This window comes from Pristis pectinata, chromosome 15 (genome assembly GCF_009764475.1).
Source record: "Pristis pectinata isolate sPriPec2 chromosome 15, sPriPec2.1.pri, whole genome shotgun sequence".
Classification (NCBI taxonomy): Eukaryota; Metazoa; Chordata; class Chondrichthyes; order Rhinopristiformes; family Pristidae; genus Pristis; species Pristis pectinata.
In genome coordinates, this window is record NC_067419.1 from 15,895,329 (window position 1) to 15,911,985 (window position 16,657).

Here is a 16,657-nt window from a genome sequence, read left to right on the forward strand (position 1 = left end):
ATGTAATACGTCGTATGTACAAAGCACCAGTGACTACAGATGTTGATGCAATTGATTGGAACTGTGGAGATGTAAGAGCAAGGATGTGGTTCACCATCTGAGATCTCCTATTGTTGCCTCCTTCAGTATGATGCCAAGTAAGCATTAAAACCGAGGAACCTATGCACCCTGTGATGTTCTAATCTCCATTATTTCCCGACCATATCTGATTAATAAACCAAAACCTACCTATGCATCACAGGGCTGTGAATTTCAGCACCATCTTATAACATACATTAATGCCTCAATTTCTTCCTGAGCTGTGGAGCATTGATATGAATGAATGGGCATGCTTTGTGTTTTTCAGATATGTACCAGTTCGAAGGTTTAGAATGGCTACAACCTAGCCAACTAAGTTGAGGTGGGACAAGAATATCATCTTAGTCTGCTTCAGGCCAGGAAGATAAAACATTTCTGGCACAGGTTTTGTTGCTTCAGTTTACCTCCAAGCAAATGGTTTCCCTAGTAACCCACGTAATTAAGGCAGTGAACAGCTGAGCTGTACAGATCAGTGGAATCCCTGGCTCAATTGAAATTGTGTACCAAATGGAGAATCCACAAAAATTGCTGGAGGAACTCAGCAGGTCAGGCAGCATCTATGGAGGGAAATGGACAGTCAAGATTTTGGGCCGAGACCCTTCATCAGGACTGGAAAGAAAGAGGGAAGAAGCCAGAATAAAAGGATGGGGGAGGGGGAGGAGCACAGGGTGGCAGGTGATGGGTGAATCCAGAGGGGTGGGGGAGGGCGAGAAGTGGGAATGATGTGAGAAGCTGGGAGGTGATAGGTGGAAGAGGCAAAGGGCTGAACAAGATGAAATCTGATAGGAGAGGACAGTGGACCATGGAATCCAGAGGTGGGAAACCAGAGGGAGGAAAGTGTGGGTGATGGGCAGGTCGTGAGGGTAGGGGGAGGAGAAAGAGAGAAGGGATAATGGAGCCAGAGGGATAAGGGAAAACAAAGGGTGGGGGGAACAGAGGAGAGCAGTACTAGAAGCTGGAGAAATCTATGTCGACGCTGTCAGGTTGGAGACTACCAAGGCAGAATATGAGGTGCTGTTCCTCTAATCTGCGTCTAGCCTCAACTTGGCAGTAGAGGAGGCCATGGACAGAAATGTCAGTGTGGGAACCGGAAGTGGAACTAAAATGGCTGGCCACCGGGAGATCCTGGCTGTCATTGGTGGATGGAGCGAAGGTGCTTGACGAAGCTCCTCACCTCCCACTTCCACCCCTCCCCACCTACCTTCCTTCCCCCTTTCACCTGGATTTACCCATCACCCGCCAGCCTGTGCTCCTCCCCATCTTTTCCACCCCCCCCCCACTTTTTATTCTGGCTTCTGCCCTCTTTCTTTCCAGTCCTGATGAAGGGTCTCTGCCCGAAATGTCTACTGTCCATTTCCCTCCATGGATGCTGCCTGACCTGCTGAGTTCCTCCAGCATTTTGAGTGTGTTGCTTCAGATTTCCAGCATCTATAGTCTCTTCTGTCACCAAATGGAGAATGGTTGCTTGGCTTCAGTGCAAGGTGATTATGGTGGAGTGGTGGAAGGTGGTGCTGGATGTAAACAGGCCCTATGGCCCACAGAATCCATGCCGACCATCAAATATTTTTACTAATCCTACACCAGTCCCATTCTGCCCACATTCCCATCAGCTCCCCTCGGATTCTACCACTCACCGACACTACTAGCAATTTACAGTGTTCATTTAACCTACCAACCACCACATCTTTGGGGCATATGAGGAAACCAAGCAGTTACAGGGAGAACACGTACTCCACACAGACAATGCCAGAGGTGAGGATTCAACCAGAGTTACTGGAGCTGTGAGGCAGTAGCTCTACCAGCTTTGCTACTCTGCTGCCCTGAATCATGTTATCATTCTGTATGTTTAATTATTAGAGTCACATAGTACCACAACACAGAAACACTCCCTTTGTCCTATCTAGTCTATGCCGAACTGATCTTCTGGCTAGTCCCATCTACCTGCACCCGGACCGTATCCCTCCAAACCCCTCCCATCCATGTATCTATCCAAACTTCTCTTAAGTGTTACAATTGAACCACTTCCACTGATAGCTAATTCCACACTCGCACCGCCCTCTGAGTGAAGAAGTTTCCCCTCAGGTTCCTCTTGTATATTTCACCCTAAACTTATGTCCTCTAGTTCTAGTCTCACCCAACCTTAAGGTGAATGTATACATGCTTTTTCCCCTATCTATACCCCTCGTAATTTTGTATACCTCTATAAGATCTCCCCTCATTCTCCTCTGCTCCAGGGAATAAAGTCCTAACCTATTCAACCTTGCCCTATAACTCAGGTTCTCAAGTCCCGGCAACATCCTTGTAAATTTTCTCTGCTTTCTTTCAAGCTTATTGATATCTTTCCTGTAGGTAGGTGACCAGAATTGCACACAATACTCTAAATTCGGCCTCACCGATGTATTGGTTTATTATTGTCACTTGTACCGAGGTACAGTGAAAAGCTTGTCTTACAAACTGATCATACAGGTCAATTCATTACACGGTGCAGTTACATAGAGTTAGTACAGAGTGCATTGATGTAGTACAGGTAAAAGCAATAACAGTACAGAGTAAAGTGTCACAGCTACAGAGAAAGTGCAGTACAATAAGGTGCAAGGTCACAGCAAGGTAGATCGTGAGGTCATAGTCCATCTCATTGTATAAGGAAACCATTCAATAGTCTTATCACAGTGGGGTAGAAGCTGTCCTTAAGTCTAATGGTACGTGCCCTCAGGCTCCTGTATCTTCTACCTGATGGAAGAGGAGAGAAGAGAGAATGTCCCGGGTGGGTGGGGTCTTTGATTATGCTGGCTGCTTCACCAAGACAACGAGAGGTAAAGACAGAGTCCAAGGAGGGGAGGCTGGTGTCTGTGCTGCGCTGGGCTGTGTCCACAACTCTCTGCAGTTTCTTGTGGTCCTGGGCAGAGCAGTTGCCGTACCAAGCCGTGATACATCCAGATAGGATGCTTTCTATGGTGTATCGGTAAAAGTTGGTGAGAGTCAAAGGGGACAAACCAAATTCCTTTGGCCTCCTGAGGAAGTAGAGGCACTGGTGAGCTTTCTCGGCTGTGGCATCTACGTGTCTTGTTAAACTTCAACATAACATCCCAACTCCTGTACTCAATGCCCTGATTTATGAAGGCCATAGTGCAAAAAGCTCTCTTTACAACCCAATCTACCTGTGACGCCACTTTCAAGGAACTATGGATCTGTATTCCCAGGTCCCTTCGTTCTATCGCACACCTCAGAGCCCTGCCATTCACTGTGCAAGTCTTACCCTGGTTTGTCCTCCCAAAGTGCAACACCTCACACTTGTCTGTATTAAATTCCATCTGCCATTTTTTCAACCCATTTACCTAGCTGCTCAAGATCACGCTGCAAGCTTTGATAGCCTTTCTCACTGTCCACTATGCCACCAATCTTGGTGTCATCCACAAATTTGCTGATCCAGTTTACCACATTATCATCTAAATCGTTAATATAGATGATAAACAACAGTGGACCCAGCACTGATCCTTGCACCACACCACTAGTCACAGGCCTCCAGTCAGAGAGAGAACCATCTACTATCACTCTCTGGCTTCTCCGGCTAAGCCAATGTTGAATCCAGTTGGCTACTTCATCCTGAGTGCCAAGCGACTCAACCTTCTGGAGCAGCCTCCCATGCGGGACTTTGTCTACATGGACTACAATGTCCACCACTTTTCCTTCATCGACTTTCTTGGAAACCTCCTCAAAAAAACTCTATAAGATCGATTAGACATGACCTACCATGCACAAAGCCATGTTGACTATCCCTAACTAGGCCCTGTCTATCCAAATACTTGTATATCCTGTCCCTTTGAATACCTTCCAATAATTTACCCACGACTGACGTCAAGCTCACCAGCCTATAACTTCCTGGCTTATTCTTAGAACAATCTTGAACAATGGAACAACATTAGGTATCCTCCAGTCCTCCAGCACCTCACCCGTGGCTAAGGACATTTTAAATATCTCTGCCAGGGCCCCTGCAATGTCTGCACTAGCCTCTCACAAGGTCTGAGGGGACACGTCGCCTGTGTCTGGGGACTTATCAAATTCATTCACCTCGAGATAGCCAGCACCTCCTCTTCCGTAATCTGGATATGGACCATGACCTCATTACTCTTTTTGCCTCATTTCTATAGTCTCTGTGTCTATCTCCAGAGTAAATACGGATGCAAGAAATTTAATTAAGATCTCCCCCATCTCTTTCGGCTCCATGGATGGATGACTGCACTGATCTTCAAGAGGACCAATTTTGTCCCTTGCTACCCTTTTGCTCTTAATATAGCTATAGAAACCCTTGGGATTCTCTTTCACCCTGTCTGCCAGAGCAACCTCGTGTCCTCTTTCTGCCCTCCTGGTTTCTCTCTCAAGTGCTCTCTTGCATTTCTTGCACCTCAAGCACCTCATTTGATCCTAACTGCCTATACCTGGTATGCGCCGCCTTCTTTCTCTTTACCAGGGCCTCAATATCCCTCAATAGCCAAGGTTCCCTAAACTTGTTAGCTTTGCCTTTTTATTAACAGGAACATACAGATTCTGTACTCTCAATATTTCACTTCTGAAAGCCTTCCACTTACCAAGCAAATATAGCCTATCCCAATTCACGCCTACCAGATCCCTTCTGATGCCACCAAAATTGGCCTTACTTAAATTTAGAATCTCAACCCAAGGACCAGTCCTATCCTTCTCCACAATTATCTTGAAACGAATGGAATTATGATCACTAGATCCAAAGTGTTCCCCTACGCACACTTCTGTCATCTGCCATCTCGTTCCCTCAGAGGAGATCCAGTATTGCGCTGTCTAGTGTTGTATGACTCTACGACTGTAAATCGTGAAAAAAGGATGGATTTCTTCTCTGTGAAGACTCCTATCCGAAGAATCAATCTCATGAACCTTTGTTCACCCCCTTCAAGTCAATGATATACTTTCTTGGATTACAGCACCTTTACAATAAAGGCTAAACTCTCATTTGTCTGTCTGATTACTTGCCTTGCCTGTATGTTCTGTTTCTTTGATTTGTGAACAAAAACCTTCAATCCCTCTGTGTACCAATACCATCCAGGTTCTTGCTCTATTTTTTTAATCTCCTTTTCCATTCTTCCTACTGGTGGCTAATTTCCCACTTCTTCCTAATATGTGCCACCCGTTCTTTTTCTTTTCCATTCACTTAACTGGCCTGTTTATAGCCAGTTGGCATCATCTTTGCAGCTTATTTTCCCTCCTACCTGTATCCACAACAGACTCGGATATATTGCTCCTTCATACAAGTCAATGACATCGTAAATACTATAGCTCAAGCACAGTGGCACTTCAACCTTCCATCCTCAACTGACCCATTTATTCCTAATCTGTTAAACAAAGCTCATTCTTTGCTAATATGTAATGGCTAATTCCACGTGCCTTATCACCACAATGTAAAGAACTCTTAATAAATCTGTCAAACATTATTTCCCTTTCATAAAACTGTATTGAATGCCTAATCGTATTGTGATTTGTTTTTTCCCCCACAAGTGCCCTGTTCACAAAATCATAGTCATTTCAGCAATTTCCCTATTGATGCCAGGCCTTTATTTTCTCTCTTTTGTTTTAAATACTCTGGATTACATTACCTTCTAATCTATGGGGACCTTTCTACTATCCAGGGATGGTGAAATGCATCCACTATTTCTGCACCACCTCTTCAAAGCACAGGTTGTAGGCCATCAGATCCAGGCTATTTATTGGCTTTTACACTTGCTGTTCTCCAATACTTTTTATTATTAACTACTTTAAGTTCTTCACTCTCATTGCAGCATTGGGTCTTTTGTCTCTTTACTGTGAAAACAAATATAAAATATTTTTCTTTTTCTTACTATAATTTCTTCTGCATATTTGCTTTTGCTTTTATTATCCAATTTTCATACTTATCAAAAATAAATGTGTAATTTTACATTTTTTGCAAGTTTACTTACAATCTGTTGTATCCCTCATTTATAAACCCTTCCAGTTCTTAAGATTATCCTTTTTTTTGGAGGGGAGGAACATTTCTGCCTTTAATACCAATCTTCTGTTGTTAGCCACAGCTGGGCAATGTTTTTGGTCAAGTTATTTTTTTCCATGAGAAATATGTGAATAATGAACTATTTACTTACTTACTGTGGTCATCTTTTAATCTAATTTTCTAATCTGTTTACCAATTCGCCCCTCATACCCTTGTAATTTTCTTTGTGGTTGCCTAAGTCTTGAGCCTTAAATTTAAACATTATTCTCATGTATGAACTTCTATCATATTATGATTATTTTTCCAAATATTTTTCTATAAAATGTCTAACTAACCCTGTCTTGTACAATACTAGCTCCTAAAGTAGCTTATTCTTGTGTTGTGTTTTTGACACATTATTCAATAAAACTGCCCTGATTGAATTCCATTAAACTTGTCCTCAAGTGTTTCAGCTGTGGCTTAATTATCTGATTCATACATGACACTGCCAGCAAGTATGTGTTCAAGTCCTACTCCAGAGTCCTGGAAACAAAAACTCAGGTGCAGTGCTGAGGAAGTGCTGTCATTTGGTTGAGACATTAAACTAAGGCCCTTCCTGCCCTCCTGACTTCAAGATAAACAAAAACATGGCCCTGTCTTCAAGTAGAGCAGGGGAGTGAAGCTTGGTGTCCTGCCCAATAGGCAGCAGTAAAAAGAAATTATTTGATCATTGTCCAATTGTTATTTGTGGGAACTTGCTGAATACAGGTTGGTTGCCACGTTTTTTAGATTACAACAGTGATTACACTTCAAGTGGGTGTTTCAGTGGTTTCAGTAATTTTGGATGTCCTGATGTTTTGAAAGATGCAATCTAAACGCAGTTCTTTATTTTATTATTGCCTATTTGACTTTCCCAGTCTAGAGTAATATAAGCTCACACTTATCACTGAAGTATCTTTGAAACAAGCTTCTACAGTTTTCTGCTGTCTACTCCAACACTGAGCTTGATGTCAGCATACCGAGAGTTGGTCCCTCTGGTGGTTTCAGCCATTTTGTGATTTCTGTACCCAACTCATGCTGATTCTGCATTGTGCTTTTTCTGGATTATGATGCTTTTTTTTTAACCCCCTCCTATCTAATCTCATAGTTTTAACTGCAAATTCACAGCTGTTTTCCTTTTTCCAAGCACTCTGTGTTAATAAGTTCCCAACCTTGCATTCCTGCATCTGTATCTGGGGAAAGGCCAATATATTAAACCATTTTCTGTTAATTCATCTGTCTTATTGTATTTCTTTGTGCATCTGGACAGTGGCTTTTATTTTAACCTTTTACTTTTTTTCCTCCCCTGATGGGTCCTTGGTCCCTAATGCCCTCATACCATTATTAAACTTGCTGTCTATTCCTGACAAAATCTCTTTTATTTTTTTCAAATTGGTTCTCTGTTCTATGACTAATCTTTCAAACTTATATGATTACCCGTAACTGAACTGTCTCGTTGTTTAAAGTCCTGCACAGTCTTAATTATTTGATTCACCAGGATGTTGGTCTCAGCTGAACTGGAGTCGCACCCAATGGAACAACTCCAGTTGTTTCCTGTAATCTTGCCGGCGACCCATGGGTTGCAAGGCATGGCTTGCACACCATTCTTTGAGTCACACATCAGCATTTTTATTTTGTCTCAACTAATTTTTTGTATCCTTTTGTCAATTGTTCTGTGGGGCAGGTAGATATCCAGAGATGATTTCCGTCTGAGGTCCCTATTTTAACTTGTACTCTCATTCTGCAATTTCCCTTAGCATAAACTTGTGTCATAATTCCTGCAGGACCCATGACAACTGCATGCTACCCCACTTTCCACATGTTAATTTTCCGGTGTTGAACGATTGCCCTTCATTCTGATTAGCAGGCAATGTGTTTATTTGGAGGAACAGTGAGAGCCTGAAGATGGTTGTGGATCTGTATCCATCTGGAGGCATTGCCGTCAGGAGAGGTGGTATGAATTGGGACACAAGAATTAACAGTATTTTTCCCCACACTGTTGCCTCCTGGAATGTGTGTGCTTTTATCCATAGATCCACAGTGAGATCCTGAAAGTGTATGGTTGTTGCATGACTTTTTTTTATGACGAAAGGATGGAGAAGATTGCCTTTCACCCTAGCCACAGAAAGCAGAACAGATTCACTCTGCTGTGATGTAATCCAAGAAATGAGCCTAGTGTGTTTCTAAATTAAAATGTTTGAAGGTTATTGTTGGCATGCCTGATCTTCCAGTTAATCATTGTCTGGAGTGGTACTCCAGCTTCTGCTAACAGATGGAGGATCAGGAGATGAGGTCTGTCCAAAAAAAAGCAATTTAACCTTTAGCTTTTTTTTCTCTCGTTTTCCTGGCATCGATGAAATTATGGATCATCTCCCAGCCCTGGAAACGTAACTGATTCCGTAAGCCAGTGAACATTTGCATTTTGCTTGTAGCATGTTGCACTTGCTATGTGCACTTGTGTAAACATTAGCTTTCTACAGAATTCTAGGAAAAGTACATTAGCAGCATATATTTAGAAATCTTTAATGCAAGCACTTCCATATAATTGCATATAAAGAGATATGTCTTTAAAAAGTGTACTTTGATATTTTTGAATGAGAAAACCATGGTGGTCCTCACCCATAATACCCTGAAATTCCCTGTACATTCGCCCTTGGGTTACTCAGGGCAGTTTTGGATTTAAGTTTTATTTTATTTTATTCTGCAGTGGATTTTGTCTGGGGTTGATTCTTCCAAGAATTTACCAGAAACTTGTTTAAAACTCTGTTATTTCAACATGTTAAGGCAGCTAGGTTTGATACTTCATCTAGGACAATGGTAACATAATAACATTTGAACTCGAGTTCAGAAGGATGAAGTTGCTTTCTGTAATTGTATTCAGTGATCCTTGTTAGACATAGTTCACTCTCAGCTCAGCCATCCAGGATGGGTATCCAAGTGAGAAACTTAAATTTACTGTTGCTTACAAGGAGAGGGAGTAAATAAAGTGGAGGAAAAAAAAGCTTCAACAGACAAAATTAAAGCTTTAAAATGTTTTAAGTTTTTGAAAATTATTTTTTAAAAAAAGGCTAGACGATGTGATCTGCAGAAACTCTGAGAGAGGATAAAATGCTTTGATTCAAAGATCCATTTTCTGCACCCCCTTCTCTATTCAGATTTTTATTAAACAATCTGCAATACATCTCCAGCAAAATTGCTCTATAATGAAACTACAGACCCAGGGGAATAAAACAAAGTCGGAGACTTGTTATGGCAATTTCTTTTTAATTTAAACACTAAGTGCCCAGACGTTTGTAAGATAATGTTCATTTGGTTTCCATCTACAAGATTAGCTTTATGTTGAATGGCCTGTTATAAGACGAGCTATAAACCTAGGATGGCATTTTGATGCAGCACTGAATGAGTCTGAGGTCCAACGGAAAAGTGGTAGCTCAAATTGAGGCCACATTTCCTCTCAGCTGGGGCTACTTCAAAGGAAAGAAAGGCAGTTCTCTCTTGTGCCTTGGCCTGTACTTATCTCCAGTCAATAGAGGAAAACTAAAAACCTAGTCATTATCACTTTGCTGTCTATAGGAGATTGCTCCTAACAATTTGATTATCACATTTCCTACATTGCAACGTTACATCATTGGCTGGAAGGATTATTCTGAGGTCCTGAATTGTGTTATATAAATTCAGTGTCTTGCTAAGGAGATGGGTCCGTAAGGTTGCTTTGCATCATTCAAAATTGCATACTGTCCAGAAATATTTCATCATATTGTGAATGTGGCAAATGCAGGGAGAGAGCTCTGTGCTGGTGAGAATGAAATGATGTTACATTTCAATAACAAGTGTGTTTGCCAAAAATATTTCTGAGGAGAATATCTAGAGATGTTAAAGAAGAGCTTTGCTGTGCAGAGAGATAAGAAATCAAAGATAGTATACCTGAGAATGCCAGGTTCCGCATGCCAAATAGGGTGAGTGATCTAGGATAATGGAATCAACTTTCTAAAGAAATAATGTTGATAGTTCTTCACTGAAGAGCTTTTAGACTCCTAATGCAGGCAGGGAGAAAACAAGTTATAAATAGCCATTTTTTTTCATCAGTGTTGAAGTAAGTGAGAAAGAAGTGGTTTTCATCTTAAACTACCTGACAAAAAAATAATGGATTTAAGTAAAATCTGACAGATATGTACTTTTACTCATAGCTGTTGAAAGCAGTCTGCGTGTAACTCGCTGCAAGCAAATAATGCAGAAACTTCCAGAACATAACTACATTGTTGTGAAGTACTTGATGTGCTTTCTTAACATGGTGAGTTTTGAAGAAGGATTTTGGTTAAGCTTTGTATTTACGGAGTGCAATATATTGTCAGTTACATGTATGTGTTTTGTAAATGCACTGGAATCTGTTGGAAGAAAAGGACAGATTAATTGCCCTTTATTAATTCAAGATTCCTGTCCTGGAGGAGCTTCCTTTTCCCCACTGTAGTTCCTGTGAAATTGGTGACTCTCGGCCCTTGTCCAAATAGACCTGGATGATGGACGTCAGTGACCATTCAAACATTGAGGGAATCACAGACGCGTCTCCACTCTGGAGATCCCAGCAGAGGTCACAAGATGATGACTAGAAGACTGTGTCGTGACTGCATTCTTTCCTCCCCACCATGGAAATGTCTGATCTATTCTAATAGGCAGATGTAAATTCAGCACAATTAGCGATCGAACTTGGAATCTTTGGGTTGGTTCTATACTGAAATTTATTTGATATTAATAACATTTGAAACTGAGAATCGAGTTGAAATTATTATAAATACTATTATGCCACTGATCTCATAATATATGGGATTATGATGTACACAGAGGAAGTTAAGTGAATATAATAACTTGAATTAATGGTAAATGGACTAATAATTCCCTATTTTTTAAACTTCTCATCAAGATGTTCGTTATCTCCTCCAAGAAGATAGTACCAAATAATCACTGTTTCAACTATAACGGAAGAATGTTTATTCCTATTTTTTTCTATCCCATTACGATGGACAAGAGAAATTTATGGATAAATTTAATAGCCTACTGGAGGGAATAAAAAATAACAGGACCATTATATAGCTTTATTCAAGAAAGGCAGATGAATTCTGATCACACATACAAGATACTAATAGGCCACATGGCAAAGTAATGTGTTTATACCGAGGTTTGGTCCCACAGAAATCTGATAGTAAATGTGAGAGGCTGATGTGCAATGTAGATAATGGAATATCCACCGTAGATTAATTAGTTCCCTAATGTTAATGGTCAGTAGTTCACTGAACTAGAATACTCACTGGAGATGATTATTAGTTCTGCACAAAAAAGCCCAGAAGGAATTAATTAATTCTCATTTTAGCAAAGATTCATAATTGTGGTGACAGGCTTTTGTTTTATAAACAGAAATCTAATGGGGGGAAAAGATGTAAAACAGAAACATTCTACCATAAGGAGGTAATGTTCTGGGCCACAGTACCTCACACAATGTCTGAGGCCCAACCATCTTCAGCACCTTCCTTCCACCACAAGGTCAGAAGTTTGGACTTTGCTAGTGATTGCACAGGTTTTTATTCTGTACGCAACCCCTTAGATAAAGAAGCAGTCCACGCCTACATGCAATAAGATCTAGGCAACATTCAGGCATAGTCTAAATAGTGTTGAAGGTGCGAGCTGACAAATCTTAGGGTCTGGTGGACTTATTGTAGGGCCCTAAAAGAAGTGATAGTTTATGCATTGATTTTAATTTTCCAAAATTCCCAAGATTCAAAGAACGTTCCTTGAAGATTGGAAAGTACACTTTGAAGAAATGTAGTGTGGATAAGGTGGAACTAGTGGCTGTACTGTACTTGGATTTGATAGGGAGCTACCTCAAAAGTTATTATGGAAAATAAAAGCTTGGTGTAGAAAGAGTTGGCATGGTTAAATGTTGGCTGACTAACAGGAAATAAAAGCAGGCATAAATAGATCTTTTTCTGGTTGGCCAGATGTAATGAGCGGACTATTGGTGGGGCCTTTTACAAATCATTGGAAGATGATGTTCACTTACTGCAAGTAATCACAGAGAAGTGTCAATATGATTTAATAACCTTATTTCCCTGTGCTTTATTTGTAAAATAAAAATAATTACAATTTTAGTTGTAGAAAACTTTTATACCTCAGGATGATTATGTTATGGGCATTTAGATGCCACCATAAACATGTGCATAACAGGAATAAGTATCTAGTACAGTTCAGATCACTGAATGAAAATGAAACTTTGTATGTGTGTTTGGAATTTTCTTTTTAAAAAAAAAAGTGCTGAATTCCACTCCCAGGCAAGAGTGCCATTTCACTAGGATAAGCGATGGGCTGAGTCCCAAACTGGATTGAAAGTCTGACCAAGGTTAACGTACATTGAGCTCAGTGATGGTCTTTAGTCTGTGTTCCACATCAGTGTGATGACCAGATTAACTTGGAGATGGAAACTTTTAACTTGCTCTAGATAGTCAACTCTTTTTTTAATTTGACTGATAACCTAACATGTTTTGCATATTGTTAAAATCTAATTTGTGTTTATTTTCTGTTAGGTATCCCAAGAGAGCATTTTTAATAAAATGAACCCCTCAAACCTGGCATGTGTCTTTGGAGTGAACCTTATCTGGCCCCCAAAAGGACCTGCAACACTGCATGCCCTTCCCCCAATAAACATGTTTACTGAGCTACTTATTGAGTACTATGGCCAAGTTTTCAGCTCCAGGATTCTGCCCAATGAGGTGTTACCATAAATGCACTTCAAAAACTGCAAATAACTTTGGTAAGTGAACTGAACTATGTACAGGTATAAAGTACTGTTAGAAAAACTAAATCCATGGGTGGTTTTGTACTACTTTTAGTCCAAATACCTTTTGAATGGATATCTCTCATAGCGTTGAACTTCACTTGTCACTTGCTGATGCAAAGGTGGAGCAGATGATGAGAAAGGGATCAGTTTTAATCAAGTATTTAAATGTAACCTAATTCCTCCTCATACTTCACACTTATAAAACAAGGAATCTGTTGCAGAAAGACATTATTTGATTTTACAACGTTGGTGGCATTGAATAGAAAGATCAGACTATAAGATGCCTGCTTCTTATTTGCCAAGTTCTGGTTCTGATGATGTAATAGGAGAGGTACAAACTGAAGATCGGACTGGTTTTCCTCCAGCACCATTTGGTGCATATGGTAAAAAGACTGAAAAATAAGAAAATGATTACTTAAAAATTTGGTACCACAATGAAAAATCCTCAAGGTCAATTTATTTGGTTTATGGTGCACATAGTATTTTAGGATTATGGATACTGGTATCATGGTATCAGGATTATGTTGTAGTTGTATCTTACTTTTTTGTTTTTGTACAATGATGCTGTGGGATGTCTTAATTGTATGAGTATGATGTTTCTTTAGCCACTGAGAGAGGGAGAGCCGATCGGAATTAAGAAGCCCCAAGTGCAAGTCACTTGTTACTAAGGGTGTCTAATGGAAATACTTTGAATTTTGGATGAGCAATGATAATACTTCTTGTAAATTCAGTAAAAAAAATCTTCCAATTTTCTGAATAACTTAAAGCAATCAAACTTCCTCCTCCACTGTTTTGTGTTATATTTTGCACATAGTCTGCTTTTGGGCTTTCTGCCATCAATACTGAAAGATTTAATTTTATGATCCTAGAATCATTGGCATTTGGTGGGATTACCCATTTTTCTTTCACTTTGGATTATTGCAGGTGTCAGAGGGAAGACTTTCAATTCAACATACTGGGCTTGGTTCAATTTTAAGTGCTAGTGGTGAAGGGAAACCAGCCAACTTGAATCATAAATTTTGCAATTTGTGTGTAATAATAGGGAAAGGAGTTTTGTATTTTTCATCCATCTTTTAAAAAACAAAATATGGCATATACTACTTTAAACTAAGGCATGCCTGGTTTTCTGAATTTCAACAAACAATTATTTTATTCAAGAAAATAAATATAGATGCTTTGGATGTTTTTCTGGTTGGGACATGCTGAGTTCATTTTGCTGCCGTTACAAACAGTAGCAATTTATACTTATGTTATTTAGCATTATTGTTTAAAATACAATTTGCACCATCACAAGATGAAAAAAAATTATGATAGCTAGCCAAGATACTGTCAAGGAGGTCTTCAAGTCCCTTTTCCCCAGGAGAGCAGATAAATGTTAGATTGCAGTGACAAAGATAACTTGAACTAGTGGCTGATGTCCAATGTATAACTAAAATCCTCATGACATTATTTCCATGTTAAATTTAATGAGCATGTGGCTCATATTTGGAAAGAATTAAATGCTGTATAAACTAACACCAAGTGACATGAGGCTTTTTGTCATTGGGAAAAAAAGAAACGTGCCAAATCCTAAAAGGAATTTTGATTTTCTCTATTTATATTTAAGATGTTTAAATGATTACTAAGCTCATGGATTCTGTAGTTTACTATCTTTTTAAAGCTCCATGTTAATGTTTATGAGCATGTCATTCTTTGTATTCGATGAGGTTCTGTAATGAAGTTCAGTCTGCTTGACTGGTCTCTACTACTGTCTTAGTGTTTTCTATACTCTCAATAAACTGATTCACAATTTAAACTGTAAGTTACAAAACTGGGTGATTTTGTTTTTCCTCTAATAAGGAACTTGGTTCATGTGTAAATTATGAAACAAGGAAGTTCTTTTCAAATCTGGGCAGAAGTACATTGCTGAATATGGTGGGTAAGAGATCATACATTCTAAATATTTGGAGTTGCTTCTCATTTAGTCACCACATCTCATCTTTCTCCATGGTATCTCGTGACAGAAGCTGTTGTAAATGTTGCTCATCCTTGGACTCTTTCCCCATCAGCTATGGGCCTCAATAAAAAGTCCCGACATTAATCAGTGAATTCCTTGAAGCAAAAGCTTTTGTTTGCTGATGATGAAATTTAACAATTTTACATGCTTGGTCAAGGCTCCAGCAATCTCCTCCCTTGCCTTTCTCAGTATCTTGGGATAGATCCCATCAGGCTCAGGATTTATCCACCTTAATTTTTTTTATATACAAGAGACCCAACACCTCCTTCCTAATATTGATGTGCCCTAGAACGTCAACCCCCTGATCTCATGTCCATCTCCTTGATGAATACTGATGTGAAGTATTCATTAAGGATCTTGCCCACTTTCTCTGGCTCCAGGCATAAATCCCCTTCATCCTTGAGTGGACCTATCCTTTCCCTGGCTACCCACTTGCTCCTCCTGTATATCTAAAATGCCTGGGATTCTCCTTAATCCTACTTGCCAAATCATTTAATGGCCCCTTTAAACCTTCCTAATTCCTTGTTTAAGATTCCCACTTCCATTGTATTTCTCAAGGGCCTTGTCTAATTTCAGTTTACTAAACCTTACATATGCTTCCTTTTCCTTTGACTATATTTACAATATCACTTGTCATCCAGGATTCCCAAACCTTGCCATCCTCATCTTTCATTCTTGCAGAAATGTGCAGGTCCTGAACTTTAATCAGCTGGCCCTTAAAGGACTCTGACATGTCATTTGGATTTACCCCCAATCAGCCACTCTCCATCGACTTTCCCCAGTTCCTGCCTAACAGTGTTGTAATTTAACCTTCCCCCAATTTAGCACCTGAGAACTAGTCTTGTCCTTATCCATAACTATCTTAAAACTTCAGGAAATGTGATCACTGTTGTCAAAATGCTTACCCATTGAAATATCTGGGAATGTGTAAAGACATCTTATTACTATGTCAGCTGCCTCATTTGATCAAACTTGCTCTTAGCCACTCTATCAATAGTCATGCAACTGTGTAGGAAGTAAACCTCTGGCTAAAGTCCAGCTCCTCCAAGTATGCTGAGACATAAAAAGACAGCATAATGGGGAATAAGCATGCTTCTGAAGCTACCATTCCAGTATTCAAAATAGTGTTCAAAATCTGATCAAGGCTTCTGCTACTGAAGACCCATGCATGTTATCAAACACCTCTTGCATGGCAACTGTACAACTACCATTCACAAATTTTCCAGCCATGGACTCTTAGAATCACCCTTGAGCTGCAAGTCTACTTGGTACTCCCTCCAACATTGGGAGAAAAATACTGTTCAACTGGCACTGGGTTTTTGAAAGTGCAGTCCTTACACAATCTGGATTTGTGCTGGACAGCTGATGTTGGCCTTCACTAAGGGATTGCTTAACTTTCCAAATATTTTTGCATTTACTCCCACAGTTGTTCCACGGAAGCAATAGGCCAAGTAGTTCCAATCATCATTAGGGTACACATGTGGAGTTTCTTTGCACAAATAAGTTAAATCATAATGTACATTGTATAACCACTTGCAGTAGGACCAATTTTAAATCCCATGCTTCATCAAGGAGTAAACCTTTGGTTTCAGCTCTGCCTCGCAATCAAAAGGTACAAGTTTGATTCACATACCAGACAGTCCCATCAAGCAGAGACTGGCGATTTGGTTCTGGCTGGATGTAGAGCAGTCAGGTAGATGTGGCAAAACTCTTTCCCAGTATTTGATTAACCAAGCAGCTGGTACAA

At 39.9% G+C, this 16,657-nt stretch overlaps 1 protein-coding gene across 5 annotated transcripts in view; it reads left to right on the plus strand.

The window, feature by feature from the left end:
- Positions 1-16,657, plus strand: part of LOC127578619 (rho GTPase-activating protein 8-like) — a 98,538-nt gene that overhangs the window by 66,277 nt on the left and 15,604 nt on the right. For 3 of the 5 annotated variants that reach the window (XM_052030796.1, XM_052030795.1, XM_052030797.1), the window contains 2 exons: positions 10,276-10,379; positions 12,661-14,336. In XM_052030796.1, coding sequence (XP_051886756.1) covers positions 10,276-10,379; positions 12,661-12,858 — 302 coding nt within the window. In that variant the 3' untranslated portion in view covers positions 12,859-14,336. Of the gene's footprint in view, positions 1-10,275; positions 10,380-12,660; positions 14,719-16,657 lie in introns of those variants that run through there. The other 2 variants (XM_052030792.1, XM_052030794.1) reach the window with 2 other exon arrangements.